The sequence below is a fragment of the Leptonychotes weddellii genome, chromosome 6, assembly GCF_054177405.1.
Source record: "Leptonychotes weddellii isolate Sample4059 chromosome 6, ASM5417740v2, whole genome shotgun sequence".
NCBI lineage: Eukaryota > Metazoa > Chordata > Mammalia > Carnivora > Phocidae > Leptonychotes > Leptonychotes weddellii.
This window is the reverse complement of record NC_138374.1, coordinates 67365343-67392875: the sequence shown is the minus strand read 5'-3', so window position 1 is coordinate 67392875 and position 27533 is coordinate 67365343. Positions and strand designations below refer to the sequence as shown.

General features: G+C 39.0%; 1 protein-coding gene across 1 annotated transcript in view; it reads right to left on the bottom strand.

Moving 5' to 3' along the window:
• RYR2 (ryanodine receptor 2) overlaps positions 1 to 27533 on the bottom strand; it is a 652366-nt gene that overhangs the window by 216472 nt on the left and 408361 nt on the right. Inside the window, exons 28-31 of the mRNA XM_081824340.1 lie at positions 23143 to 23351; positions 21033 to 21207; positions 2765 to 2973; positions 1703 to 2055 (exon numbers count right to left, since the gene is read on the bottom strand). Coding sequence (XP_081680466.1) covers positions 1703 to 2055; positions 2765 to 2973; positions 21033 to 21207; positions 23143 to 23351 — 946 coding nt within the window. The remainder of the gene's footprint in view (positions 1 to 1702; positions 2056 to 2764; positions 2974 to 21032; positions 21208 to 23142; positions 23352 to 27533) is intronic.

The following is a 27533-nucleotide window of genomic DNA, read 5'->3' as shown; positions in this document are numbered from 1 at the left end:
GAAATATATTACAGGACTAAGAATAAGCAACATTAAAATGTTCTGCCTCACTGGAACATGAGCATATAATCATGTTAGTAGAGTGGTTCAAAATAAGGGTGATTTTGCTCCCCAGAGGACATCTGGTACTATCTGGAGACATTTCTGGTTGATGCAGCTGGGGGTGTGTGCCACTGACATCTAAGTGGGTGGAGGCCAGGGATGCTACTAAATATCCTTCAATTAACAGGGCAGACGCTCATATCAAATAATTATCTGACCCAGAGCATTGATCATGCTGAGGTTGAGAAATTAGGATTTAGTGCAAAAAAGGATGCTAAAATAACTTGCCTTCTTGTCTATAAAAAAATACTACTGAAGAGAGTATACTCTAGAATACTCTCTAAGTTTCAACCAAGAACATAAATATAAACATCTTAAAAACTAACTCTTAGGAGGGCACGTTCTGCATGGAGTACTGGGTGTTACACACAAACAATGAATCATGGAACACTACATCAAAAACTAATGATGTAATGTATGGTGATTAACATAACAATAAAAAAATTTTTTTAAAAACTCTTAGGAGAAAATACTTACAAATTATATATCTGATAAGGGGTTAATATCCAGAATATATAAAGAACTCCTATAACTCAACAACAAAGAAGCAAATAACCCAATAAAAAAAGGGGGGGCAAAGAACCTGAAAAGACATTTCTCCAAAGATGATCCACAAATGGCCTATAAGCACATGAAAAGATATTCAACACCATTAATCATCAGGGAAATGCAAATCAAAACCACCGCAGAGATGTCACAGCCATTAGGATGGCCATTATCAAAAAATCGGAAAGTAACAGGGGTTGCTAAGAATGTGCAGAAATTGGAACCCTTGTGCACTGTTGGCGGGAATATAAAATGGTGCAACTGCTATGGAAAATAGTAGGAAGGTTCCTCAAAAACTTAAAAACAGAACTAGCAGCAATTCCACTTCTGGGAGTATATCCAGAATAATTTAAAGTAGGGCCTTGAAAATATATTCACACATGCATGTTCCTATCAGCACTATTTGCAATAGCCAAGAGGTAGACTCAATCCAAAGTCCATCAATGGATGGATGGATAAACAAAATGTGTCTGTACTCAATGGGGTAATATTCAGCCTTATAAAGGAAGGAAGTTCTGACACATGCAGCAACACGGATGAACCTTGAGGACATTACGCTGAGTTAAGTCAATCGCACACAGAAAAAAAAAAAATACAGTATGATTCCACTTCATAAAGTGGTCAGATTCATAGAAATAAGAAGTGGAACAGTGATGACCACAGGCTGGCGGGGAGGTGGAAAAGGAGAGTTGTTTAATGGGTACAGAGTTTCAATTTTGCAGGATGAAAAATTTCTGGAGACCTGTCTCACAACAATGTGAATCTATTTCACGCTACTCAACTGTACACTTAAAAAAAATGGCTAAAATGGCAAATTTTGTTATGCGTTTCTTACCACAATAAAGAAGTGCCTTAAATAAGTAACTTGGGATAGATTATGTCTGTGGTAACAAACGAGATGGCAAACAGGTTGCTTTCTTGTCCCCTGTTGAATCCTTTATACGTAGAGGAGGAGGAGGAAGAAGTTGACACTGGGAAATCCCTTGCTCTCTCCTGTATACCCCTCCCCACATAATAACTACACATTTAAAATCATGTTGCATGGATCAATGACCTTTGTTTCAGACGAGAGGGCTTTTCCTGAGCATAATCTTTGTGGTTATTAAATTCTGGTTTTGTGGCTTCCTTGTCTTTGTCAACTCGATCTGGCACCAGATGGCCATGAGCGGTCTTCATTAGAACCTCAAAGTCAGAATCTGCATCATAGTCCTCAAGATCATTCTTGGGCCCAAAGAGGCCGGCGCCTGGGAGTCCTCCTGCCACCGTCTTGGAGAAGACTTCTGCGCACTCGATAGGCATGCTCAGGCGATAGAACATGATATCGGTGCTGCTCTTCTGAGAACCAAAGGACTTCTGAGTCACCTTCAAACATGGAGAACTGTCTATGGTGCCGTCTATTCTGGTCACCTAGCAAATGAAGAAGCGAGAGCTCAGATGTGAATCAACACCGTCGACCTCCTGATTCTAAAGATCGCTAACAGATATCACATCTTTCAAACCCTGAACACGGCCACGCGTGGCATAATTTTGCAAATGACAAGATTAAACACAGGGAGTCCTGTATTACAGACTCATAGCTCTGCTTCTGATTCCAAGGACAGTTTGGGAAGTCCATGTTACAATTATATTTATTCCTATTGAGCCTGGTGTTGACTATATAAAAAGAGAATTGATTATTGTTAATCAGTCTAATCAGGTACTCATAAAGTACTTAACATCAGAATCTAATGCTGTGCTTAGATTCCACTACTATGTAGCACTTTAGGGCCACCTTTTTAAGTAAGTGGCAATAATTGTCCAAGGGGGAATTCCCATGCATAAAGACATTCATCCCTTGTTTTTGGCAATGGTCTGAATTTTTTTTTCATTATTATGTTATGTTAAGCACCATACATTACATCATTAGTTTTTGATGTAGTGTTCCATGATTCATTGTTTGTGCATAACACCCAGTGCTCCATGCAGAACATGCCCTCTTTAATACCCATCACCAGGCTAACCCATCCTCCCACCCCCCCTCCCCTCTAGAACCCTCAGTTTGTTTTTCAGAGTCCATCGTCTCTCATGGTTCATCTCCCCCTCCAACAATGGTCTGAATTTTAAAGAAAAAGCAAACCTCGATATGCTCATGATTTGGTGGGACCTGGAGAAACTGAGGAAGCCTCTTGCTTAGCCACATGGTAATATCCCTGTTTGTGTTAACAGCAAATGGCTCATAGCCCTCTTGTAAGCCACAGATGGTGAAATATTTCAAGGTGCTGACATCCTTTCCAAAGTTCATCCTGCCCACTTGAGCCACTCCAAGACTACAGACAGGAATGAATCCTGGGAAGAAAAAAAAAAAATCAAATGTTCAGTATCATTCGTATGACAGCCTGTTTGTATGGACTTTCCAAAAGCACTGCTCCATTACTCCTGTCTTTGGGAGAGACGGTGGCATAAGGTAAAACAATATTTGGAGAAAACAGACCACTGATGCTAAGTATTAAATGTAAGGGTCAGAAAACCAGAGTTTGATCATAATTTACTAAATGTGGCCCCTAGATAAGACCCTTCTTTCACCCTCGACTTCTGTAAAGAGAGATAAGTGCTCAGCAGCCCCCAGTCCTCCAGGGATCTTAGGGTGGACAATAATAGAAGGATCTCCTCAACCCACAGCCTCTTAGCTCAGGAATGCATGGGACTCCCTCATAGAGGGAAGGTAAGAAAAGTAAATGCCAAAGTGGGTTGCTCTTCAATCTAGAACAAGCATTTGAAACATGCAAGTACTGAGCACAGCCTGAGCCACAGATTTCTTCACATATAACTCAAGGAAAAAAGATTAAAGGCAACATTTTTAAAAGTTTTCATTCACTTATAGCTGCTTTTGAGTTTTGAGGAAAATTGTGCCTTTATCTGGGGTGCACTAGAACTAAGTGTAGAAAACACGTAAAAAAAAATATATAAATAAATAAATATTCAGAAGTAGTTGCTAAAATCCCACTGAAACTCCTCCCATCTGTCCCTTTCCCTTTGATGTCACTGCCATTACAGGTTAAGTAAGGCAATTCACATCTGACCTAAATAATTAAGATATGAAATCAAAGTATAAGTTAAAAGTAAACAAGAAACTAAATCAAAAGCAATAGCTATATGCAGTAGGGGCAAATATCAAAATACTTCATCAGCTAATCTAATGTGTGGCAGGTTTAGTAAATCTTCCCACTACTGAATAAAAAGGGGAAAGTACATTAATTCTGTTCATTGTTTCTTTGAATTCTTTGGAATCAATTGTCTTTAGCAAGGGGCTGAGATGAAATTTTTCAGTGTGGAGGGTATGTGGAGGGATGTTTATGTACTCTTCATTTCCTTCTAGAATATTTCACATAGAAATTCAAGTAGTCAGTACAATAAACAAGGTCAGTATTGGAAAACAGACTACGGAGCAGAGGACCTAATTTACCGATCAAAAAAGCAGTGGATCCTAAGAAAAGAACTAGCAATTGACTGTGTACCATTATGATTTATACTTCTTCCCTTGTTGAAATTAGTGGCAATAAAAGCAATATATAACCCTCAAAATAGCATGAGACAGTAAAAACTGCATCCTATAATTCATAACGATCTCACTCAATTTGTATTCATCACGCTATATATGCAAATAAATGGTTGTAGAATAGTGTTACCGACCAGGAAGCAAGAACACACCCAGCTGTGTGCAAGGAAGCGTGGATGATGAGTTTCTAGTTAAAACTAAAACCCACAGCTGTGTCTGCAGCTGTGACAGCTCTTGAAGCATCAGTCAAGGGAAATTGTTTGAAATAAGTGTCCCCAAAGGAATCGAAGGAAAGGACTGGATAAATACAATAGACCTGAGACAGCTTGAGCCACATTTGCACAAACTGGCAAATCAAACACCCATTTGACATAAACTAGGGGATACCAAGATAGAAACATCTCAGATTGTAAAGACTTATTTCTTGCTAGTCACTTTATGTGTAGAAGGAATCCCTACCCTATAAGTGAAGCTATAAATCCCTGTATAGATCTTTGGGTGTTTTTCATACTAATACCTGAACTTTTCTGTATGTTGAGATATTTTTATTTAAAAAAAAAAAGTAACTTGGGTTGCCCACATAGATTCATGTCCCAAACTGTTCGCTATGGCTGCATTTCTGATCAGAGAATATTGATTGCACAATAAATGTATGTTTTTTTCCTTGAGATGTAATACTATTTAGTCTTTGAATCTGGTTTTCAAAGGTTCATTAATATATAGAAAAAATATTCATAATAAATATTTTATGAAAGAAAGATACAGCATATGATTTATTTTTAAACCTGGGAAAGCATTAGAAATTTTTTTTAATTAAAAAAGTGACAATGAAAAAAAAAGTTACAGAATGAAAAAAAAGTTACAGAATGGTGGGATTTTTTAAAACCCTTTGTTCTTTCTTTTTCTGCTTCTCAATTTCACAAACTGTCTTCACTGAATATGTATTTTACTATGAAAACAAGTGATAGCCTTTGTAAAAAATAAAGTATTCACTGAATAAATTGGAGAACCGGAGTATACCTACATCTTTCTCATAGAGAAATGTGTAAGAGTAGTGTGGGTATAAAAAAATAGTCAAGTTCAGCCTCTTGAAGCTCAAGCTCTCTACGCTGCTGGGTGTGCAGTGCGTTCAGTACCAGAAATCTTGCCAATAAAATTGAATTAGTACAGGAATTATGAAGAGAAATTTAATAATATGCATTAAGACACTTTCAATCACTTCCTTATGCAAAAAATACTTAGGAGCTGCTGCCGTGGCCGGAAACTGGGAATAATAGTTGACTAACACACAGACATCAGCCCAAAGGTTCTCACAGTCTACTGAGGTGGGAAGACAGGCAAAGAAGTTCTACCTCCTGAGCCATCTCCGGAGATGGGGTGCTAAGAGCAGAGGAAGGGTAGAGCGATGAAATTCAGGCAGGTTGTCAGAGGAGTTATCATCTGAGAGGGCAGATGGGCATAGGTCCTACGAAATGACTAAGAACACAGAGCTTCGCATCTGAGAGACCTGCATGAAAATCTCCTTCCACCAAGTCTCAGCTATTTGACCTTTGACAAAGTCCTTAAATTCTCTAAGCTTTAATCCTTTCTTCTGTAACATCTACCCCACAGGATTACAGTTTTAAAAATGAAATCCTCTGTGGATAGTGCTCAAAACATGGATGCTTAGTGAACAAAATTTAAAAATTGGGGGGGGAGGTAAAAGTAAATATCCACAATAAAAGAAATGGACAATTATGATATATGCACAAAACTGAGTATGTGCGGGCATTAAAAATCATGTTTAGGACTCATCAGAATGTAACTGCAGGCAGAGAAAACCAATATAACAAAATAAAAACAAGTGGTGATTCTAGCTAAGGGTAAACAGGTGTTCACTGCACTATTCTTTCACTTTTCTGAAAGGTTATTTCTCAAAATATAAAGTTGGTTAAAAAAATCAAAAGTTAAGTTTAAAATGTTTCTATATTGTGGAACAACATTTATAATATTAAGTTAAAAAGGTGGCTGGAGAAATTATTTTTACATCTCCATGCTTTAAATGGAAGAAAAATACATTGAAGTCAAATTTCTCTCTGGGTAAAGGGAACCTCTACAGTTTTTAGCCATTTTCATTATACTCCTTTGTATTTTCCAAATATTCAACCAGAATTTATTACTTCTTGATAAATAAATAGATGTAATTTTTCATTAGTTTACAGCAGATACACACTTATACATGGTATTTTTACTGCTTTTCCTGTTTTAGGCCCCTTTCAAGGAATGTATTCATGAAAGTATATCCATACGTAGAAACTGGCACATGGTTTTTTTTCTCTCTTTAATTTAGATGAAGAACTTAATAAAAGTTAAATCATACTGTGACTTCCGAAGATGCAGTTTTATCTGTTTTGTTTTGTTTGTAGAGGGGAGGAGAAAGAGAGAGAGTGCTAGCTGTGGGAGGTGGGGAGGAGTGGAGGGAGAGAGAGAATCTTAAGCAGGCTCTATGCCCAGCAAGGAGCCGGATGAAAAGCTCCATCTCAAGACCCTGAGATCATGACCCGAGGCGAAATCAAGAGTCAGGCACTTAACCAACCGAACCACCCAGGCGCCCCTGAAGATGCAGTTTTCCTAAAACTTCTGTGATAATAAGACAACCAGTATTTCTAAAAATTGCATGTTTTTAAATTAGCGTATGCACAGCAGGAGCAAACGGATGGCCATGACATCAGGGAAGAGAGTGGAGGGAAACAACAGGTGCTTTTCAGTCACATGACAGAAGGGCCAGGCCTCAGGCACTTGCATTTGGCCAGTACTTGGCAAAGTGCCTAGCAAATAAAGGTGCAGACAATGGATGACATGCCCATCACACGAGGCTCCCTAGTAGTAGCTAATGGTCCCTGAGTGTTTTTATCTGATGCTCCTCTCACTGAACGTTAACAACCATCAGTTGAGATAGGAATCATTATTATCACTTTCCTGACAAGGCAACAAACCTTTTAGCTTAAATCACTTGCTCACAACTAAGTGGCCAGAGAAGAAACCCAGGCCTGCCAGATCCTAAGGTCCATGCTTTAAGTCAGGGCCATACATAACCAGAGAGGAGAGATTTTAGGTTTCGTGGGCCATACAGTCTGGCAAAACTACTCAAACCTGAGTTGAAGTGCAAAAGGGGCCATATAATTAAATGAATGTGACTGTATTCCAATACAATTTTATTTACAAAAACAGGTGGCAAGCTGGATCTGCTTCAGGGCTTGGTATGCCAACCCCTGCTGTAAGTTACTATTCAACATTGTCTCCATACAGTATCAGGTCCCGCCATTCAGTAAGTATTTAATGAACACCTACCATGTGCCAAGCACTGTTCTTGGCTAGAGATACAGCTGTGAACAGAATGGAAAAGAGTCCCTTTCTGGAGCTCACCTTTGGGTAGGCATACTAAGTAAATAAACATAGTTATATATACATATATAAAATATAATGTCAGGAAATGATAAATGCTATCAAGACTTACTGAATGTTTGCCATAAATTAAACAAGATGGGTTGATAAATGACACTCTTAATAACTGCCCAGAGCAAAACAGGATAACTGAGGTTCCACTCTTTATTAGTTCAAAATAAACTGAACACACAAATACTCCCAACATGAGAAAACAGATTTCCACAAATTCAGGCACATACCTCGGCATAAGTAAAATTTTGGTCCTACCTTCCTATGCTTTGCATTCTCCATCTTCCATTCTAGTTACCTGAACTGACACCCTGCAAATAACAAAGCCTGGTGATAGCTAAGGGAAGTTTTCTTCCTGGCAGTGGATCTTAAATTTAGTACACATGAGTCCAATTGGTTTCTTGGGACTGAGCCAGACCCACCCTAGCCATTTGTAAATCTGTTAAAACAGTAGCTACAACGTATGGTTAAACTGCTTCCTCCAACAAAAGACAGATGGCTTCAGCAAATTTTAACTTTCTCCGTTGATGAGCCTCCCTGTTCCGGAGCAGAGGGGTGTGCGACAAGCGTGCAAGTCCAGCAAAGGAATTGGCAGTCACAGGATGTGGGGGTGTGATGCGGGCGTGAAATCTGTGGCGGGGGCTAAAATGAAAGAAGATAAAGCAGATCACAAGCATACCAGCTTGTTGTAAGAACATACGGTTTCAGACTTCGAAATTTCTGAACTGCAGATACGAATGCACATTTATAACCCAAACCAAATGGCCGGAAGCAGTAAAAATGGGCAGTATTAGACTAAAATGTACATTTGAATTATTTGATCAGAAGGAAGAATAACACTTAATAGTGGCTTAGTATGTGCCAGATAATATACAGGCACTTTGCCATTTATTATAAATTATTAACCTCATTTTTCAAGATGAGGAAACAAATAAGATGTTAAATCATTTGTCTAAGGTCCTGTAGCTGGTTAAATAGGAAGCAAGACTTTGAATCAAGAATGCAAGAAGACAAACAATGAATCATGGAACACTTTATCTAAAACTAATGATGTAATGTATGGGGATTAACATAAGAATAAAAAAAAAAAAGAATGCAAGAAGGAGGGTAAAACAGAAATAAGACATACTTGACTTAGATTTCTGGGACCTTTAGAACTGGAAGGGGCATAAAGAGATCATCTCCAGTTAGAGCTTTTTATTTTAAGGAAATAAAAACAGAGAGGCTATTTGCCCAAAGCCATACAAGAATTATTATTTTCAGAATTGGGCCTAAAACCCAGAACTTCAGACATGAAATCTGCTGCTTCTATTCCACTTTGGCTTAGAAAATGACTTAACAAATACACTGAGTAAGGACTTTTGGAATTTATTATGTTTCAAGTGTATCTTTAGTGCAAAGACTTTGTATTACCAATTTGGGCACAAATAGGGACATCCCTATACTTTCCTCCTGGCTCTGGGTTCACTTCAGATAATCAAGATCAGTAGGCAATTTTATTTTTGCTCCTGAATACTATTAAGTGTCCTCTTTTCATCAACATACACAATGTAAATGTCAATTAACTGGTCAGTTTAAGCTAAGCAGGGTTTGGTTTTCACTGAACTCATCGATCATTTCACAATGAATTTCCCCAAATAACATGTGTAGAAAATATACACATGAACTCAAAAGACAGAAACTAGATCATCTGAAATTTAACTCTAAATTATCAAATAAAAGTTCCCCTCATTTGTTAAAGTCGTACATATTTAAGAGTTTTATTCTTGGAGAAGTCCAAAGAATTTCTAGAATCTCTCTTTTCTGATTCTAGACAAAACTATGAAACGGATTATGCCAGTTCCCAACATTTTCAGACTCTAGAATTTGTCTATCACTTTATAACTAACTGCCTTTATCGTCACTCAAAATATCCAGTGTCCCAACACAATTTGGGGGCTGTTTGGATGGCCCCACTGCAGTGACTCAGTCTTGACTTCTCTCAGCAAGTGCTAATTTTTAATTAGGGATATCCTGAATAAGCTACTGTCCCAGGTGGGATACAGACGTGCATCTGAGGTCTGTATCAATGGCAGGTTTCGCAGTGACACTTGTGACAGGAAGGACAGATGTCCTGGGTGAGCTGGAAGGCGGGGATCTGGGACTGTCCGTCCTTCTGCTACTCTTAACTTTATGTCATGTTGAAAACCTTCTAAATCTGTATCCATGAAGTGGTTAAACTGTTGCAATATCTCAACGAGCATAAGAAGAATATATTAGTCTGCCGGTTCCATGCTCTTGTTTGTTGCCTTCTTTCTTTTTTAAAGGTAGCATGATAAAATCAGTAATGGAAGGTTATGCTTCCCTTTTTCCTTAGAGAGCTTGTCAGTCTAAAGCTACGCCATTACTTTAATTACAACAATATTCTTCTGTTTTTTTTGCTCCCGTGGGAAGGAATTCCATGCGGTCTAAGCCCCGGGAATTCAGTTTTGCTCACTGTCCTTCCAGGTGGCAGATAGAGCATCATAAGCATCAGTTCTGGATTTGATTATAATCATTACAGATGTAGAACCTGAGGGCCCTGAGCTGATCTTTACTTACAGAAGAGCCGAGGAGGTTGAAAAAGCTCCAGAGTGAGGAGGACTTTACACAACACAAGATAAGGTACCTACAGCTGACTCTGTCAAAGGCAGGTAATCTCCAGACAAAATAACTATTCTTTCACCATATGGCAAGATTTTAAACAACTCTCTTCCTTGCTTTAAATCAAGGGTATGATTAGCTCTTCAAACCACTGGTGACAGAAGGCTCCACACATAAATCATGAGTGCTACTCGGTTAGCAGGGGACATGTGCAGAGGGGGGCAGTTTATCAGTTTCCTCGGGCTGCCATATAACAAAATCCAACAGACTAGGTGGGTTAAACAACAGAAATTTCTTCTCACATTTCTGAAGACAGAAAGTCCAAGATCAGGGTGTCCATGGTTTGGTTTCTCTGGAAGCCTCTCTCATGGCTTGGGGATGGCTGCCTTCCCATAGCCTTTCTTCTGTGCATGGGCACCCCTGGTGTCTTTTCATCTTCTTATAAGGACCAGTCATCCCCGATTAGGGCCTGACCCTTATGAACTCATCTAACCTTAATGATTTCTTTAAAGGCCCAAATACACTCACATTAGGGGGTTAGGGCTTCAACATATGAATCTGGGTGGGGCGTACAATTCAGGCCATAACCGGTGGGATCGAGACGTGGTTGAATTCAGAATGCTGTATTCACCAGCAGACACATCTTCTCTGAAGCCATGCTTGCTGGGCCTCATGGAACCCCGAAGGAACCCCTGGATCAGAAGAATCTGAACTCTAGGAAGAATTTCATTTAATACTCACACAAGGCATTTCTTCTTATTTTTTTTAAGTAAGCCTAGCTGATTTTTCATACGCTTCAGGAGGTAGCAAGCCCCAGCAGAAGTTAAGACATGCATTCATCTTTATGGTAGTAAGAATTGGCTCATATTATATAGGTTCTCCTTTCAAGTAAGTGTGGGACATGAGTTATGTATTAGAGAAAATTCTGTACACCATCAGTGTGTCAGGGAAATGTCATACCGTTTGCATGTTTCACCACTGTTTCTTTGACTTTGTTTCCTTTTTTCTTTATTTTTGCTATTTTGTTTTGCTTTTCTTACATTTATATTTTTCTTTATAACTATATTTTGCAAGGGAATCTGAAATTTATAGTATGTGACAATTAAGAAAGTGACTGAGTAAAGCTGGTCAACAACCAAACTAAAGAACAAAGAAAGGAGGGAATGCCTTTTAAGTTAGGGTATAACTATGTTTACTACTCATAGAATTTTAGGGGGATTTGATATTGCTTTACTATAAATGAGGTTCAATTGGGAGGCTCAGGGATGCATCCATATTATTCCAATTGAAATTAGCGATAATTAGTTTTGATCTATGGAAATTTGCCCTATGAGTGTGCTTTTAAGGAATAAATTATCCTCATAAGGCAGGGAAGAGGGCACAGGACTAATAAAAAGTACCATTAGCTATGAGCTGGTATTTGGGACTGATTCTGTTTTTAAATCGGGGTACTGAGTTACATCATGCATGAACCACAAAATTTCCTTCAGCTTCTCCAGAGACCTAGAGAAAAAGCCACTGTCTAGTCTTCCTGGCTTCTTTTCTCTAGGCTAATAAACCAAATCTCAGGCTTTGAGAGTTTGCCATTCTGATGGTACCAAAAAGCAAGAGATAACACCACCCCAAAAGCTCACCAAAGAAAATGTCATTTCTCCCTGAGTCCTGAAGCAGCTTTGAGCATTCAATGAAGGGCTCTTCCCTCCCTGAGGTGGCCTCAGATTGACCCTAAGAATGGAGGGCAGGGGAGGAACACCCCATTCCCACTACCTCACCAAAACTGCAGAATTTCAGTGAGATAAACCTCCCCCAAAGGGGTGACACATCATTAGAATTCCTGTTCAGGAATCTTTTGAAAAGTTTTCTCGGGCGCCTGGGTGGCTCAGTCTGTTAAGTGTCTGCCTTCGGCTCAGGTCATGATCCCCGGGTCCTGAGATTGAGTCCCACATCGGGCTCCCTCCTCGGCGGGAGCCTGCTTCTCCCTCTCCCACTCCCCCTGCTTGTGTTCCTGCTCTCGCTATCTCTCTCTCTGTCAAATAAATGAATAAAATCTTTAAAAAAAAAAAAAAAGAAATGTTTTCTCTGTGGAGACCTGTGTTGGAACGTGGACAGGAGACCTATCCCCAGAGATAGGATTCCAGAGAAGGAAGCAACAAGAGGCACCAAGGTACGAGGTAGGACACAAGACGACCAAATATTAGAGAGTTGAGGGAGATGGAAAAAAGCAAAGAAATCTGGGACTGTGGGAAATACGACACCATTCATTTTGCTTGGAGGGCTCACCAGCAAACGTGAGGCACTGTGCTCATAAGACACAGACCATTACCATTCCTTATACCCAGACCCTTACTTTCTCTGCTGTAAGAGGAAAAATCTTGATTATTTGTGCTGGAGATCACACCCGCTTCACCTTATCAGGAACTTCCGTTAATATCATCTCTCAGACTTTTACCATCAATTTCTCCCTCTCTACTAGATTATTCCCCAAAGCTCTACAGACATGCTCATGAATCTTATTCCTTCTTTAAGAATCTCAAGTGCACAGAAGGGGAAGGTGGATTAATTACAAACTGTTGTTCCTGACACACTCTCACCATGACCTGATTTTGCTTCGTTCTTTAGTTGGAACTTTTTAGATACTGCAGTAAGCATTTGCTAACCCACCACCCAAAGGAAAACCTAGAGCCTTAATGATAGCATACATCTAACCATATTATGCTGATTTTCCCATCTCCCTGCCTCCCTCCACCTGAAAAAAAAACATTGCCCCAAATCCTGAAATCAGCACTCTCTTACTTTCTTTATATGTACTTTTAAAATATACTTTGGGGGCACCTGGGTGGCTCAGTCGGTTAAGTGTCTGCCTTCTGCTCAGGTCATGATCTCAGGGTCCTGGGATCGAATCCCGCATTGGGCTTCCTGCTCAGCTGGCTGCCTGCTTCTCTCTCTCCCTCTCCCTCTGTGTGTGCACTCTCTCTCTCCCTCTCTGGCTCTGAGTCTCTCTCAAATAAATGAACAAAATCTTTAAAAATAATAATAAAATAAAATATACTGTGAAAGTTTTGGTTGTATGTAACTTTTACAAAAATGGTAACATCCTGTGTGATTCTTGTATTCATTTCCTATTGCTTTTGTAACAAAACACCACAAATTTAGTGGCTTAAGACAAAACCAATTTATTAGCTTGTTATTTCTGAAGGCCAGAAGTCCAAAATGGATTTTACTGGTCTACGAGGTGTCCACAGGGCTTGTGTTCCTTCTAGGGACTCTGGACTCTGGGAAGAGTCTGGTCCCTGCCCTTTCCAGCTTCTAGAGGCTTCCTACCTTCCCTGACTCCTTACTCCTTCAGAACCAGCATCTTCAAATCTCTCCTTCTCTCTGTTGTGCCCCCCTCCAGCTAACTCCAGCCTCTCTCTTTTTTTTTAATTTTATTATGTTATGTTAGTCACCATACAATACATCATTAGTTTTTGATGTGGTGATCCACGATCCATTGTTTTCCTCTTATACTGTTGGTGGGAATGCAAGTTGGTACAGCCACTTTGGAAAACAGTGTGGAGGTTCCTCAAAAATTTAAAAATAGAGCTACCCTATGACCCAGCAATTGCACTCCTGGGTATTTACCCCAAAGACACAGATGTAGTGAAAAGAAGGGCCATATACACCCAATGTTCATAGCAGCAATGTCTGCAATAGCCAAACTCTGGAAAGAGCCGATGAATGGATAAAGAAGATGTGGTCCATATATACAATGGAATATTACTCAGCCAGCCTCTCTCTTAAAAGGACCTTTGTGATTACACTGGAACCATCCAGAAAATCCAGGAGAATCTTCCAAACTCAAGATCCTTATCTTAATCATATCTGCAAAATCCCTTTGCTACGTAAGGTAATGTATTGACTGGTTTTAGGGAGTAGGACATGGACATCTTTTTGGGGCACTGTCTTTGCCTACCATAGTTATCTTTCAGGACTTACTTCTCTCCTTGAAATATTCCTATTCCACCTGTCTCTGCAGCTTCCCAGTTTATTCATCCACTCTCCTGCAGGTGTGCATTGGATGGCTTCCTGGCTTTGGCTACCATAAGCAGTGTTCCTATGCACATTCTTGTTCATGTCTCCTGCTGTCAAGATATAGAAAGGTCATTGGGGAAGTGGGATAGAATTTCCAGGCCATTGGGAGGTAAATATTCAACTTTCAGAGATACTGTCAAAGTGGTTTTTTTGTTTTGTTTTGTTTTTTAAGTGAGAGCACCATGTGCACTCCTAAGAGCAATGGAAAGGGGTCCTATGGAAAGCCAATGCTTGGTATTGCCCAATCTCTAAAAAATTTTTGCCAACAGAATGGATCTAAAATAGCATCTAATCATGGTTTACATTTCCCTGATCATTAACTATAACAAATAGTTCCTCAAATGTTTATTGTCCATCTGAATTTCTTCTATGAGATGTCTACTCATGGCTTTTCTTCCTTTTTCTTAGTGATTTCAGTTCTTTATGTTTTTCTTAATACTAACATTTTTTTGAGTTGTTTACATTGCATTTGGGTTCCCTGACCCTACTAACAAATTGTTTTTTTCATTCCCTTTAAGGTTTTTTTGGTTGTTCTTTATTTTTTTTTTTTTAAAGATTTTATTTATTTATTTGACAGAGAGAGACACAGAGAGAGAGGGAACACAAGCAAGGGGAGTAGGAGAGGGAGAAGCAGGCTTCCCCGCGGAGCAGGGAGCCCGATGTGGGGCTCGATCCCAGGGTCCTGGGATCACGACCTGAGCCGAAGGCAAACGCTTAACGACTGAGCCACCCAGGCGCCCCTGGTTGTTCTTTAAATGAAAGTTCTTAAGTTTGTGTAGATGGATTTACCAGTCTTTTATAGTCACTGGGTTTTGTTTACATTTGTTTGTTCTACTCTAAAATAAAAGTTTCCTACCCCATCGTCTAAAAAGATTTACCTATATTTCCTACCAAGAACTGCAAAGTTTTATTTTTGACATTTAAGACCTCAGTCCATTTGGAGCTGGCTGTCACATATACGGTGTGAGGAAATAATCCAATCTCATCTTTTCATTCAAATCCCATTTATCCCAAACTCCCTTTCCCCACCACCCTGACAATGCCACCCATCATATTATAAGGTTCCATACGTGGGCTGATGGGTTATTCTATCCTCTCTACTTTATCCTATTGATTCATTTGCCTATCTCTGCACGAATACTACTCTCTTTTAATGATTATAGCTTTAAAATAAATCCTTATTGGGGTGCCTGGGCGGCTCAGTCGGTTAAGGATCCGACTCTCGGTTTCAGCTCAGGCCATGATCTCAGGGTCGTGAAATCGAACCCTGCATCCCACTCTGTGCTCAGCACAGAATCTGCTTAAGATCCTCTCTCTCTCTCTCTCTCCCTCTGCCCCTCCAGCCCCCTGCATGCATGCACACGCATGTGCACGCTCTCTCTCTAAAATAAATCAATCTTAAAAAAATCCTTATTTATTTTATCCTTCAAAATAAATACAACAGAACATATACCCTATCCTTGCTCTTCATTATCATAAGTAATCTAGAGATTTTAGTGTTTTACTCTTTTATATACTTTTTGGAAACATTATATCAAGCCCCATGAGAAACTTCTTGAGACTTTAATGGACAAAGCACAATGTTTGGATTGAACCTATACATCAGTTTTGGAAGAATTAATATCTTAAAGCTATTGTTTTCTCTCTGAACATAATAGAGCTCTCATTTATTGAGTAATAAATCTTTTTAAAACTATTTTATTATGATTGACATATCAAAGTCTGTGCATACTTAGTGTGCACAACCTGATGAGTTTAGAGATAAGCATAGACCCATGAAATCATCACAATCTACACCATGAACGTGTCAGTTATCTCCAAAAGCTTACCCCTGCCCTCTTATTTTTATCACCATCATTATTATTAATGTGTATGGGGGGGCTGTAAAATAAGAACACTTAACATCTACCTTCTTTGCAAAATTTTAGGCATTGTAATTCAGGCCTATAGTTAACTAAAGGCAGGAGCTCTCTAGGACTTACTCATCCTGTATAACTGAAGATTTGTACTCTTTGATTAATACTTCTCTATTTCTCACTTTCCTCAGCCTCTGGCAGCCACCATTCAACTCTCTACTTCTACGGCTATTTTAGATTCATCATCTACGTGTACCGTGTAGTACTTAGTATTTGTCCTTCTGTATCTGGCTTATTTCACTTAGTATAATGTCCAGCTATCCATGTTGTCACAAATGGCAGAATCCACTTCTTTTTTTAAGGCTGAGTAATATTCCATTGTATGTATATTTCTCATTTTCTTTATTCATTCATCTGTCAAAAGACACTTAGGCTGTTTCCTTATTATGAATAATCCTGCAACGTACCAGTTAACATTCCCACCAACAGTGTATGAGGGTTTCCTTTTCTCCACACCCTCATCAACACTTCCTATCTTTCTTTTTTTTTTTTTTTGATCATAGCCATCTGACAGGTGTGAAGTGATATCTCATTATAGTGCTGATTTGCATTTCCCTGGTGATTAGTGATGTTGAGCACCTTTCCATATAACTGTTGGCCACTTGTAGGTCTTCTTTGGAGAAAAATCTATTCAGTTCCTTTGTTCATTTTTTTAAAATAGGTTATTTGTTGTTGTTTTTGCCAACGAGTTGCAAATATATTTTGAAAATTACCCTTTATCAGATATATGGCTTGCAAATATTTTTTCCCATTCCCAGGTTGCCTTTTCTTTTCTTTTTTTTTTTTTTCTTAATTTTATTATGTTATGTTAGTCACCATACAATACATCATTAGTTTTTGATGTGGTGATCCACGATCAGGTTGCCTTTTCATTGTGTTGATGGCATCCTTTCTTGTGCAAAAGGTTTTTAATCTGATGTAATTTCACTTATCCATTTTTTCTTTTCTTGACTACTTTTGGTGTCATCCAAAAAATCATTGCTAAGGCAACTGTCAAATAGCTTTTCCCCTATGTTTCTCCTCGTAATTTTACTTTCAGGTCTTATGAAATCTTTAGTCCACTTTGAGTTGATTTTTTTGTATAGTCACAAAAACATTGTGTATGGTCCAAAATTAGATAAAGGGTCCAATTGCTTTTTTTATGTGTGGATATCCAGTTTTCCCAACACTAGTTATTAAACAGACTATCCATTTCCCATATGTATTCTTGGTATCCTTGTCAAAGATCAGCTGACCATATATGATGAATCTCTTAATAAAGTTATTCTCTCAATAAAGTTTAATGATTTTCTCTGTAAAGGCATTCTACACCTTCTGTTAGAGTGATAACTAGTTACTGCAAGTACCTGATGTTACTGTGAAGGCTATCTTCTCCTTAATTTAGTTTCAGGGTTGCATCTAGCATAGACATGCTAACTTGCTAAATGCTTCAATTATTCCTAGTAACGTCTATAGATTCTTTACAGTTTTCTCTGCAAATAATTACATTATCTGCAAATAATGATAGATTTGTTGTTCCCTTTATTCCAATTCTCATCACTTCCAATTTTGTTTCTTGTCCTATCACAAGTTTGAAAAAGAATTTACTACAACAGACTTTTTTTTTTTACAACAACAGATTTCTTAGCACAGGACTGTACCATAGTTGCTAAAGTACTAAAGATTTTGTAAGTGTTCTATATTTAACTTCTTCTTACATCTACATATCTTTATATCTGTTTTACCATCATGTTTTACCATCATCATAATTCTTCCTTATTGCTACAGAGACAGTGAACTCAAACATATATACACTGGTTATTAAAGCAATCAAAAGAACTATGTGGTAAGATCAATGGATATATATATATATATCCATGGAGATATATATATCTCCAATCTCTACTAGCCCTGCTCTTGTCCCCCACGTAACATGGTAAGAATCACCTCCACTGGGCTCTTGAGGAAGTGTATCAAGAAGTGCTCCATATAAAAATGATTACTTTCAAAAAAAAAAAAAAAGCTTTAGTCCCAAATTTGATTTGGGATAATCATCTCTGGCCTTACTAAGATACACTAGGTTAAGTCAGAACTCCCTTCAGGTTCTTGCTAAGGGACAGGGGTCATAGCTTGACTGGCTATGAGAACTCTGTGGATAACGGTATGAGAATGTCAACCACTATAGGCAACATGGTTTGTGATAGAAATGACTCCTGATTAGTTAAGTGCATATGGGCTGGGAGAATTACATACACATCTAAGTGAGTCCTGATGAAGAGGAATGCGTGAGGCTGCATTCCACGTGCTCAAGTCCCTCTTCTCTGTCCCTCCGAGCAGACTGGCTCCAAGGATAGCCTTTGCGGTACTTTAGCAACAACAGGGCACCCCATGGCTTTTCACACTTGCTCTCCTGTGCCCCGTGGTCTCGAGGGCTGTCACTCAGCAGTGACGGGGAAACTAAGGAGCCCGTCTCAAGACCTCCCATTAGTTACACCCACAGCAGGCCCATCGAATTTCTTATTTTTCAGTAAGCTGTGTAAAGTTAATTGAGAGGGAAATGGAAAATTCCACTCCAAAAAGCATTTTCAAGTCACAGGCCTGGATAAACTCCATTTTACGGAAGAAGATTTAGAATTATGAGTGGCCTCTATAAAGGTAATTGCGAATGATCATGGCTATGTGAAAATAATAACCTGCCTTGGAGACCAAAAAGATACCTCCCCAGCACCTCCAACAAAAGCCCAACAATATGTACCATAAAATTTTCAGGCAATTCATCAGAATGCTATATTAACTCTATAATAGAGGTACCAAAATAAGCTTCAAGTCATTTTTTTAAATCTTAAAAATTCTGTGAGGTGTAAAGTCAAAAACGTTGTTTATAAGACTGTACCAGACAGACTCGCTCCGAGTCTATTTCACCTCCACGATGTGACTGACTGGTCTTTGCAACAGCGCTGCAAGCATTAAAATTTGTCATGTGCTTAAATAGTATGGATGGGCATTCCACGCTGTTTATAATTCTAACATCATCCTCTGAATCTACATGGCATAAATTAAGCAAACAGAACTCACACAGTCATTTCCTTCCAATGAAGGAGGCACAGTATACAACAATTTTTAAATAACAACCAATTAAAAAAATAAAAGCTCAGGTCACATCTATCAATATAGACAGAACCCACAGAAAAAGCCCCTCTCCCACCTTCCCCCGATACATTAACACTCATAAAGACAATCCCACAGAAAGGGAGACCGGTGATAGGTTGGTAGAGGGCCAGTTTTACCACCCAGAGATACGGGTGTGCAAAACAGAAATTAAGTTATAAAAATGTGGAATTCTGGGGTGCCTGGGTGGCTCAGTCAGTTAAGTGGCTGCCTTCGGCTCAGGTCATGATCTCGGGGTCCTGGGATAGAGCCCCATATCAAGTTCCCTGCTTACTAGGGAGTCTGCTTCTCCCTCTCCCCCTACACCCCTACTCATGCTCTCTCTCTCTCTCAGATAAATACAATCCTTTAAAAAAATGTAGAATTCCTATCACTTTTGCAAATCTGCATTTGAGAAATGATGGTCATACCTGTTTACAAGCTTATTGAATGAATGAATATAGAACTTAACACAAATAATGAGGGGGCTAACTTTTTGAGGATCAGTGATTTTTTTTTTTAAGATTTTATTCATCCATTTGAGAAAGAGAGAGAGCACGCATGAGCAGGGGGAGGGGCATAAAGAGGGGAGAAGCAGACTCCCTGCTGAGCAAGGAACGGACATGAATGATGTGTACCTGGGGCTCGTGGGGCTTCATGGACCCCAGGACCACGACCTGAGCCAATCAAAATCAAGAGTTGGTCGCTTAACCAACTGAGCCACCCAAGCACCCCTCCAAAAGCCATTTTGAAAAAAAAATGTGTTAGTTCATTTTAAGATGAGATATTTATATAATATTTTACTAATTCTTTGTACTGTATTTTTGTACTCTCTTGTTTTCATGCTCTAGAGCAACACCATCGAATACAACTTCCTGTGATGCTGTAAGTGTTCTCCGTCTGTGCTGTTCAAGAGGGCCACCATTAGCCACAGGTGGGCACTACGTACTTGAAATGGAACAAGTGCCGCTAGGAAACTCAATTTTAGCAGTATTTCATTTCAACTAATGTGAATTCAAATAACCCCACGTGGCCAGTGGCCACCTTCCTGGAAGTGCGGCTCTAATGAATAAATGCTCTTCCATTTTTCATTTGTTTCACGAAGGGCTTTCAACTTCCCTTTACAACCTTGCTCAAGGTCATCTCAGAGCCCTGCGTCGTGCTTCTTTACAATTTAGAGTTTCTCTACTAAATAGAAAGCATTCCAGTATTGACGTCCCTGGGTATACTGTAACCTACCCAAAAATAGGAGAATGTTTTATTAATCTCTGTCATCTCAGCATCCGGCAGAGGGCCTGGCCTGTGGTGGGTTCTCATTACATTTTTGTGAAATGAATGAACAGAAAGAAGCCATCAGCGGCTGATTATACAGGGAAGTTCTAAGTGAAAATTTCACGTTTGTGGAAAACTATCCTTTTGCCTGCCATTTATTTTCTTATTCACATGCATAAAAGCCATTTCTACCTTATTGAAATCCTAACTAAGTAGTAGAGGTGGTGTTTCTGCTAAACTAATTTCAAGGGGATCTGATCAAATGAGCCATATGGCAACCTTGCAATTTACAGCTGCAACTCGTCTTCTCGTTCACCCTCAAGGATGGCTGGTTATGAAGCATGAGAGCAAACACTCGCCCATTCCTGCTGCAGACCTGAAAGCAACACCAAATGCAGAACACTTACCATCACCAACATCAAAGTCCTTGAACGCCAGTTCTGAGCCCGAATCATCAAGAAGGATTTCGCCATTCAGCGTGAACATCATGGTGTGCTCTGTCATGTCAACCATGCACCCCACCACATCGCCTGCTTGCCAAGAGCGCCCATAGTGCTCATTACCCTGGTGCCACCGCTGGGCCTAGGGACAGAAGAGTCACTTGTCACAGGAAAAGCCAGGAGAAGAGGACCCACCCACCAACCCACCACTGCTGGCATGACTCACAGCAGCTCCTTCTGCGAACGCAGCAGGAGGAAGGACTGAGTCCTACCGCACGCATCAGTGTGGCGTGATGCCCTAGCTGACGTGGAGGTGTCTGGGAATTCTGAATCCCTCATACTAACATTGTCTGTTATTGAATCTTGAGGAAAGACCCAAATGCTATTTCATGATTTTGAGAAACGATTAATTTAAAAATCTAACCCAACATACTTTCTATTAAAAAAACAAAACCCTCTAAGTCTTTAGAAATGAATTTTTTGCACTAAAACGAATGTTTCCCAGGATATGGGTCATTTTTCTCTATTTCCCAAAATACAAAGAACTGTGAGTAGAGAATGAAGCTGAGAACTTATCATTGGAAATGACATTCTAATTTTCATCTATTTCAAAATACAATTCCATTCGTTGGAACCAATGCCACGGATACATTAACAGAACAGGAATCTTGAAACATTTCAGTATATACTAAAACCAAAAAAGCTTCACATCAAACCTAAAAGATATTTACTGAAATAATGAGTCAAAAATTAAATACACACGCCAACAATGTCTTGTATACATAGGTGAAATCACATAAATACATCTCAAACATAGTTTTGATAATGTGACTTTTGAATCTCTAAGTATAGTCCACTGATTTATGGGTACAAAATTAGTTATATTATTTTGTCAGATAAATCTTTTCATTTTTCCTCATAAGAACTGCCTCCACTGTGAATTGGTATGTAAGGGGGGAGAGTCACCAATGCAAAGCAGTGATATGATTATTCCCAAGCACAATACATTGTACTTTTTAAAAATCTATTCCAGTGAATTAGGTATCCAAAGATGTTAAATTTTCCATATGAATAAAAAACACTTTCAGGAAATGTGGTGTTTCAAAACAAAGTGGGTCAGTTGTTCCAGAAGATACAATATTAACTTCTAGCCTAGAAACGCTTTCTCACACATGCATACCTCAGTACATGAGATATGTATAAATGTCAAATCTCTTCATGATTGCTTATTTATTCTAATTTTCCTTTTTTAATTAAAAATAACTTTTCCCTTCATATGAGAAGGAATGCAAATTCACAAAGAAAATAAGAAAATAAGATAAAGGAATAAAATATAATTTTATCAATCAAAAATGGCTATCATTATCCTACTGTAGATAGATTCATATATACATATTTTTTATTTTAAAATATTTTTACACATAAAATAATTTTTAAACATTTATATAATGCCTAAGTAAATAATGAACAAGCACCTGACCAGCTTCCATCCACCATAAGAAAAATTACTAATAATATATACAATGGAATATTATGCAGCCATCAAAAGGAATGAGATCCTGCCATTTGCAATGACATGGATAGAACTGGAGGGTATTATGCTGAGCGAAATAAGTCAATCAGAAAATGAAAACTTTTTGTGATTTTAAACAACACTGTCTTAAGCATTCTCATGGCTATTAAATGCGTACACCTACCATTATTGCTTGAGGATAAATTCCTTCTATGGAATTGCTGCGTCAAAGCGTATGCATTTTTAATTAGCATATGCATTTTTAACACTCCTGACAAAGATGATTCATTTTTTTGATAACAACGGAGAAGCAATGTTTTACTTCTTGAATTTCACTGGGGGGTGTGGGGGGGGGGGTTGTGTGGAGGGGAATGTTTTGAGATCACAAGGACCAGGAGCCTTTTTTTCCAGGTTTGTGCTCCAGAAAATCCTAATGTTGCTGCCCTCCCCAAAGGAGTGACGGTGATGGAGGCACACATAGACGTACATGCCCCGGGAGACAGCAGCCTACAAAATCGGGAGCCTACAAACTTCAGCGTCTGGTGCTCAGCAAAGTCTACTCACCTTGAAGCCATCAAAAGCAAAGGCACGTTCGTCAGAGCCAAGCTCTTGATCAGGCTGACAGCCTGGCCTGCTCCAGCCAACCCTCATGTCGCCCGCAGTGACTGCCTCGAACTCAAAATACCACCTTCCTGCCTTGACAGCGTAGGTCTTCTCAGCACGGAAGATTCGGAACCGCTCCCCGGTGCCACTACACACTTCCGCTCTGGCAGCTGTGAAGGTAAAGAGATCCGAGGGATCAATGGGTGGGAAACTGAAAGAGGAGGGAGGACGTCCCATAACATCTGTAATTAAAGTTAACAGGGATGATGGTAACCATACGGTCTTTCTTACCCAGGCTCACGTTTTATGAAGTGTTTCCATGCACATGGATCAGCCACCATCCCATGGAACCAGACTGGAGAAAGGGAAAGCACAAGGGCCCCCACTGGAGAAACTGGTTGTCAAACCTCAGCAACATCGCAGGGGTGGGCAGTGCTTCCCCCGTTAGCCCTGGGTTCAGGAGGGAACTCTGTGCAGGGGAAAGCCTCCCAGCCTCTTGGTGGTTTGGCAGTGGAATCTGAGATGAACTTGAGGTCATGGATGGGAAAAAGTCAATAAAAGAGACCTGAACTGTTCTGCCCAAGAAATGAATAGACATTTGGGGGTGAGGGAGAAGAAGGAAGAAGCAGCCAGAAGGTGAGAAGGAGAGAGAAAGCAATAAGGTAAAGAGATAAATAGCAGAGAAGGGTAACCATTGACTAATTTCCCAGACAGGATGGCTAAGAGCAAAGCTCTGCTAATATCTCACACCTTCATCATAATGTGCTACACATACAAATGTTGTGTTTAAGTTTTGAGGAAAAAGAAAAGGGCCAAGTCCAACATCAAGGATCAGTGTGGTGCAAAGGTGGGGGGGCATATGAATATGTAAAAATAAGATGCACATGGATGGAAAATGCCAGGAATACAAAACCTCAGACCAAGGGGCCTGGAGCCAGGACAGCCATGAGAACCTAAGTCCTTAGAAAATCACAGGGCATGAGGACAAGGGTCCACTGAGTTGATATGTCAAAGGATAAACTGTCAGCTCAGCTAAGTTCTGGGTTAGATAGAAGACAACATTTAAGTGACGTTGACCAAAGTCACACAACTAACAAATGGAAGAATTCCAGAGCTGCCCAATGCTACAGCCCCTGTTCTTTCCATTCTGCCTCCAAAAGTAGGCACAGAATCAACAGGTCCTGGTTAAATATTAGTTCTCATCTGTTTTCCTTTCAGGAGATGGGAACGACCTTATAAATAATAGAAGTTTAATATCAGCTTAACCATGATTTGATATGAACAAACAAGAACTATAAAAATAATTCAAATAAGCTTTCAAGGGTGCCAATAAACACACAGCCAGATCATCTACTGAAGATTAGACTGGCATCAAGAAACAATGGACTAAGATGTTTCTATTGATTGCAGGACATACAGGTGAACTGTATCTCTTGCTAAATCTTTCAAAAGCTGGATTAAGCTTAAGCTTCTGAATAGGCAATACTTTGTTGTTCCATCTCCCCCCCCAACTTACACACCCATGCACACCCCTAACAACCTAGTCTGCTCCAAGCAACTGTCATGTCTCTAGCAGTGACAGCCTCCAATTCAAAATGCCAACTTGCATGGGTGCTCACACACACACACACACACACACATCATGCAATACATTCAAACATCTCGCTGAAAAATGCACTAATAGTTTAAAAATAAGACATTCATAATAGTATATGGAGCATGCTGCATGTACAAAATCCTCTGAAGAGGAAAAAGTTTGCTTCTAATACATTCAAGTTGGGGGTGGACAGGAACCTGAATGAGAAACATCTCTATGGTGAAGGATAAAAAACTCTCATGTCTGTTACTTAGTAACAATGATTTTTGGGAGATAGGAGAGCAAACTGCTTTTTGAGGAAAAAAATATGATCAGATTTTATGATACTTAGAGGCGGTTACTGCAATTAAGAAAATAGCCCAGGGGCACCTGGCTGGCTGTCGGTAAAGCATGCAATGCTTGATCTCAATGTTATGAGTTCGAGCCCCACAGTGGGTGTGGAGCCTACTTAAAAAAAAATTCTAAATATTGCAATAGTAAAAAAAGAAGTCAAATTTTCAGATGTAATATTTCCTCAAGTAACGGCACACTGATCCATTACTTCCTTAAGTCATGGTTGCAACCTTCCCTGAATTACTATAAGGCATACAGAATATTGAACCATGATCCACACGGACATTTGGAAGTTACTTTTCATGAAAGAAAAAAGTTCCCGTGTAGTTATCCATATTTTTAATTATGTCAACATTTGCAGATAAAATCATACACTCTATTCTAGTATGTACTAATAAATTAAACTCCCAATTTTCTAAGGATAAAATATTCTGTTCTTTAGAAAACTAAAATATTAAAAAAAACTCACAAGTTCTTTTTTCCCTTTTTATGTTTCCAGGCCATTGGACCCCACTCACATGCACAGTGTTTTCAAGGAAAGCAAACAAATTTTAATATGAGCTTACATCAAGTATGTTGGAAGGCAAATTTGGTATAAAAATGTAACAGATCATTTCCTTAAAAAGCCACTACAAATTTCTCTTGGTAATAAGATTTACCAAGAAACATCTCTACATACAGATGAAATAGGGGGCAGCATATGAAAAATGTGTGGCAATCACAGGCACCAATGCAGAATTTCTTGGTCTTGGTATTCTTTTTTCCTGACCTTAGCTGCCGCATTATTCTTACACTCATTGATGAGACTCGACCTGAACTGGAAGTGCACATGCTATTCATAGACACCATTATGCAAGGGACTTGTAACTTCTATGGATCTTCCTCCAAACGTCTGTATGATTCATGGTTCCTATTCTATATTTTTTACATTAGTTTAGGGCAGCTTACAACCATGGTTGCAAGAAGCAACAGTTCAGCATTCTATTTCTTGATAAAATACTAACATTAAATGGAAATCTGGATCTATGGAAGTTAAAAAAAAAAAGATCCCAGGCAATCTGTAACAATTTCTTTTGCATACCCCGTGGCATCGATCATCTGGACACAAAGTAGGTGTTCTTTAAGTAGCTGTGAGATTGTATCTAGGAACAAAGACTTTCCTGAGCCTGGACACAGGTGCCCAGGCAAATACCTAACGGGCAGTGTTAGTCTCAAAGGCATAGAGCTCTCCCCCCAAATATGTAATTCTTACGCTTTCCTTAAACACTATACATTCATATAAGTTTGGTAGGTGATTCTAGCTCATGTAAGTATGTATAGATGATTTTCTTATATTGTTATAATGAACATAATAATAACTGACATTAAAAAAATGAACCATTAGCCCATGTATTCCTGGTGAATTTTATCAAGGATATTGATACTCAAAGAAGAAATTCAGAAATTGTGCCTTTAACAAACCACCTCAAGATAAATGGTAAGACCTGATAAAATCCTGTGTTCCCAGGACCCCAGGGATCCTGGCACAAAGAGGGCACACACCAATGACTGACCAAATAGGACCTAAAGCATCCATACATGCTCTACTCCAAACCCTACTTTTAAAAGATACTTACCACTAGGGGGCAGTCAAGATCTAATTATGTATTAAAAAATGTAAGTTACTTAGAATAAGCTATAAAGGCAGGCAGGCCAGTCTCTTTAAAAATTTTATACATGTCTAAAAAAATTTCTACACATATCCTTCAGGTGTGTTTACACATAACAATTTTAAAAATTATTGATACTAACCAGTCATCCTTTCAACTTCCTGGTATTATTTCTAATAAAACAATTCAAACTTTGATAAAACCTTGTGGGAAGAATAACTTAGTGTTTCAAATGTCTTAAAATGATATTTAGAACAATACTCCAAAGGTAGTATGTTTCACATACTGAGTTCATATTCAAGGTGTCATATGTAAGCATTCTGCTGATGAATAGAAAACAAATTTAACCCAACCGTGATTTAAGTACATAGGGTTAGATTCAATTTTATCAAAATTTTTATGCCCTTAACTTTTTTTTAATGTCAGCAAGGGCAACACAGCCAGTTATGTTTTTAATCTTATCTCAGTGATCACCAGATTTATTTTGCTTTATTCCATAAAATCTCTCCCATCTATCTTTTCATTTCCATGTTCACCATCCTTGTTCTGAAAATCACAAATTTTCCAAAGCTTCCCAACTGGTCTCTCTATCTCCGAGCACTCTCCCCCTCCAATCTGTTCCTTCCCACTGTTGCCATAGTTATATTGCTATTGTAAACTGTGATCACACATCAAGCTTTTGCTTTAAAACTTCCTGAGGCTAGAATTCCTTGCACAAATTTATCCACATTTCTTAGCTGGGCTTTCAAGATATTCCATATTTTGTCCTAATC